Source organism: Malurus melanocephalus, unplaced genomic scaffold (genome assembly GCF_030028575.1).
Source record: "Malurus melanocephalus ecotype Western Australia unplaced genomic scaffold, MMel_1.1 scaffold_385, whole genome shotgun sequence".
Classification (NCBI taxonomy): domain Eukaryota; kingdom Metazoa; phylum Chordata; class Aves; order Passeriformes; family Maluridae; genus Malurus; species Malurus melanocephalus.
Window position 1 is genome coordinate 377,209 of NW_026623617.1, and position 4,047 is coordinate 381,255.

The 4,047-nt window shown below is 39.2% G+C and overlaps 1 protein-coding gene across 4 annotated transcripts in view; it reads right to left on the reverse strand.

The window, feature by feature from the left end:
* PHF20L1 (PHD finger protein 20 like 1) overlaps positions 1 to 3,939 on the reverse strand; it is a 57,375-nt gene extending 53,436 nt beyond the window's left edge. For 2 of the 4 annotated variants that reach the window (XM_057379071.1, XM_057379069.1), the window contains exons 1-2: positions 3,843 to 3,939; positions 3,140 to 3,245 (exon numbers count right to left, since the gene is read on the reverse strand). In XM_057379071.1, the coding sequence (XP_057235054.1) occupies positions 3,140 to 3,222 (83 nt within the window). In that variant the 5' untranslated portion in view covers positions 3,223 to 3,245; positions 3,843 to 3,939. The remainder of the gene's footprint in view (positions 1 to 3,139; positions 3,246 to 3,842) is intronic. The other 2 variants (XM_057379072.1, XM_057379073.1) reach the window with 2 other exon arrangements.
* Between the last annotated feature and the right edge of the window lie 108 nt (positions 3,940 to 4,047).

The window sequence follows — 4,047 nt, forward strand, 5'->3', positions numbered from 1 at the left end:
AAATAGGAAGAGATGCATCTTTAAATACATCAAGCTTTGCAGGGACAGTTGTGGGAGCTGACAGATTAAGTCTTACACACACACATGCACTTGCAGGCTTTACTGCTTTTTCATTTGCTTTGTCAGTGAGAGGCTGAAGGGGGTGTATGCACACGTATTGTATGAGATCATAGGRGAATTCAAACTGAAAGCTACCTCAGAAAGCTGCTAGTCCAACCTCCCACTCAAAGTAGGTCCAGCTACGGCAACAGGCCAGGTTTTCCAGTGTTTCATCCATCCCAGTCTTGAAAACCTCCCATGCTGGAGACACCACAAACTCTTCAGGCAACCTGATCCACTGCTTGACAGTCTCATGGGGCAAAAGATTCTCCTTGAACCTAGTCTGAATCTCTCATTTCAGTGTATGTCTGTTGTCTTGTCCTCTAACTACCTGTAGAGCTTGGCTAAGACAGTCTCGCTATGACASTCCTGTAGGTATTGGAAGGCTGATAGTTGGAATTCCCAAAGCCTTCTCCAAGCTAAACAAGTCATTTCCTCACTCTCTCCTCATAGGTCATACACTCCAGACCCCTGATCATCTCATACACTTAATAATTTTCTGTTTTACAATTTTCAATCCCATCTCATTTATTATCTGCTGACAGATGATCACATCAATTTTGATTAGATTTGCAGTTCATRGTTTGCTTTAGTGAATTTAAATGGAACAAGTGGTAGAAATTCTTTATGCAAGATGATCTCTGCAACAGCAAAACTGCTGTACTTGATAAAGCAGCAATTGCAGTTACATCCACAATAAAGCAAAAATAAACACACTCATTGACAGCCTGTCTTTGATGACTGGTTTGACCAGGCTTTTTTCTACTCTGTCATGGTACACRACAAGTGATATCAGTGATCCAAACACTGTCTGCAAAAATTTCATTTAGAACTACAGGGCTTTTAAGCAATAGTCAAGGTACACCAATGACATCCCAAAAGCTTACAGAACATAAAGATGCCATGAGTTGCATTTCAGCAACTACTACACAGTTAAAAAATTAAGACCTGCAAAAGTACCTCAGAAAAGAAAAATATACTTTACTGTATTTTTTCTCACATCCTCTAGAAGCCTTTCTTGATTAACATCTTAACTACTCATGATCATTAGATGACAGCAAGCTTTCAGAAAAATGGAGGAAAAAATTTAAAACCTTTTTAAGGGCTATTTTTCAGCAAGTGTTCTCAATTTGTCACTTGTAGAAAGACTGAGCTAAGCAATATCAATGCTCTTCAAYTTGGCTTTTGTTAAAAAATAATAAAGAGATTTTATGTAAGTTCAGCAAGTTTATTTTCTTTGAAGTATGTATTTCTGCATGCAAATGAGGGGAATGCATACAGATTATATATAGAAAGAATTTAAAGAACATTTACCACCCCCTTATGCAACAAAAAGCTAAGAAAAMAAATCCCATAGACTATCATTGCAATCCTTGACACCCTAATAATAACATAACACTAGACTTTCTGTCACAAGCTATTTGGTTTTGTATTATCAGTTCATTTTGTACTACTAGTTCATTTGAAAGAGTCCTGTTTTCATTGTTGCTGCAACTGGTAAATTTTCATATTAACTTTCTTCTTAAATGGCACCACAAAAGTTTACATGCATTTAAACTTGACCTGGTCTACCTGGTGGTACAGATGCTGAATCAATTCCTGGAAAGTTCAGGATAAATTCTATTCTTCCTGAAAATATCCAGCAACTCAGCTACAGAGCTTGTGACATGGCCCATGCCTGACAGCTCAAATGTAGACAAGAACTCCAGAGCTGACACGCCACCCCTCCCTGWGAAAAGGCCGGGCAGATCGGACACAAACTATACACTGTGGGKTCAGTGATATTTTCTGGATACAATTAAGCTGAAGTTACTTTTACATATTAACTTTTTTTACCTGATTCCATCAACCAACTATCGCTAGTCACAGAAGATGCTATAAAAGGTTTCAYTGCACTATTTGGATGTTTTCCTTATCCTGCCATACAGTTGTACAATCAGTATGCTGAAAACCCCCTCTACAGCAGCAGGTAAGAACAAGAATGGTACTGTAAATGAAGTCTTTTAGAGTCCATTTTTAGAGTCCATTTATTAAAACAAACACTCTTCCTATAATTAAAATCAAAGCCCKACAAATAAAAAGTTTTAATCAACTTTTTATACAGAGCATGTAATACTCGGGCAGACAGGTCAATAATGCACAGACTTCTCTCACATCACTTGGAGTTAACAGGATCAGCTATTTCCAGGAACATGCTGAGCTCTCCAGGAATGCAACAAAARAGCAGGTAGACACCCCTACATTTCCTAGCCCTAATAAATCAGAGAGCAGCTAAGACTTTTGAGTAAAAGCATCAACCACTATCTGCTTCAACAAAACCAGGAATTTTTCAAATGGAGCTASCATGACCAGGGCACATCAACAAATTAGTTCACTTGCTTTAATAAAATTTTGACGAATAGTTTATTTCATCAGAACAGCTCCTTTCACAATACATATGCTGTGCAGCATGGTTGCTTGTGCCCACAAATTCCATTTTACAGTCTTTGAACTCACAATACACCTGGGTGGCTGCAGAGTCACAGTTTAAAATACTTCACTCCTCCAGCTGTTTCATACAAACATGACTGTATGTGCCTATCCCACAAACTCCAACTCAGGATGTTTCTGATTTTTTTTTTAGAATCAGTTTTGTGAACCTGTGAAATGTGACAACTGAATACAAAACAACTCCCCTTGCATGCCTTCAAATGAAACCAAAAGAAGTCTTTGACCATGAAGTTTGYCACACTGACACACCAATCACCTTTGCCACAACACTGAAATCTGCATTACTCCAGAAAGACTCTTTGCTTCTATGGCTGCCCAAGCCACTCAAAACAAATAAACAAGAACCCATAGAAAAGTTTAGCTCGATTTCTMAAGAGAGAATACTTTCCTAAAAGCTAACATTTTTAATAAACTTAGATGGAAATTAGTGAAGTTCACATGTGGAAATTTCAGTTAATAGGTGCAGTGGTTTTTATGATCAGTTATCAAAGCACACAAAGTACACAAAGTAATTATACTCTCAGCAAATACTACACAATGTCTTCCATACCATTTTTGTAAATAATCCAGTGCCTCCAAACGAGCACCAATCTCAAATGTGATTCCAGGACGATTTGGAGGCTTTTTACTCATCTTGATATTGTCTTTTTCACCACCTTTGAAGGAAGRAAAAAAGTTGCATTAAAACATATTATGTTGCTTAAAATGCATCACTGACACCAAATATATTCCAGAGGGTGAAAAGATGCCAAATTATGATCCTGACTTTGTATTTACTGCTTATTTTACAGAAATACAGTCAAGAGCCAAAAAAGACATCAAAAAACATTCATACATACTTTTATCCAGATTTCTTTCCCTTCAAAAAAAAATCCACTATCAACCTTAAATCAAAAAATAATAAAAAAACTGTACTGTTCATCTCTGGAACTGTACTAAACTGCAATTCCTTGACATTCTTCCGGAGCAAAATTTGAATTTACCTGTAGTTAACATGTGTGTTCTCCCTGGGTGTGGAAAAGGGAGACCAAGAAAAACTTACCAAGAACAGATAAACATGGCCTAAAGGACAAGTAAGATGAAATTAGCGCAAACAAAAATAAATAAAAAGCCCATCTTCTGTCCTTCTGTGCACTCTGGAGTCGCACTCATAGCACTGAGTTTCAGTCACAACTGGCTTCTAATTTTATTTTGTAGCTCATCACTACCAAAAAATAGAAATCACTTCTCTGTGCAGCTACTGTCGCTATTACCGTGACTTTCTGCGGTGTTCCCCGTTCCAGCCCAAGCCCCCTCGCCGAGCGGGAGTGCCGGGATGCGGGGTCGGAGTCTCCCTGCCCCCCACAGCGGGGTGAGCGGCACCCGCACCCCCGTTTGGCGGAGGGGCTCCCCAGGAAGCGCCGGCAGACACAAAGGGTGCAGCCCAGGCGGGCTCGGAGCGGGAGGGCCGCGGCCCGG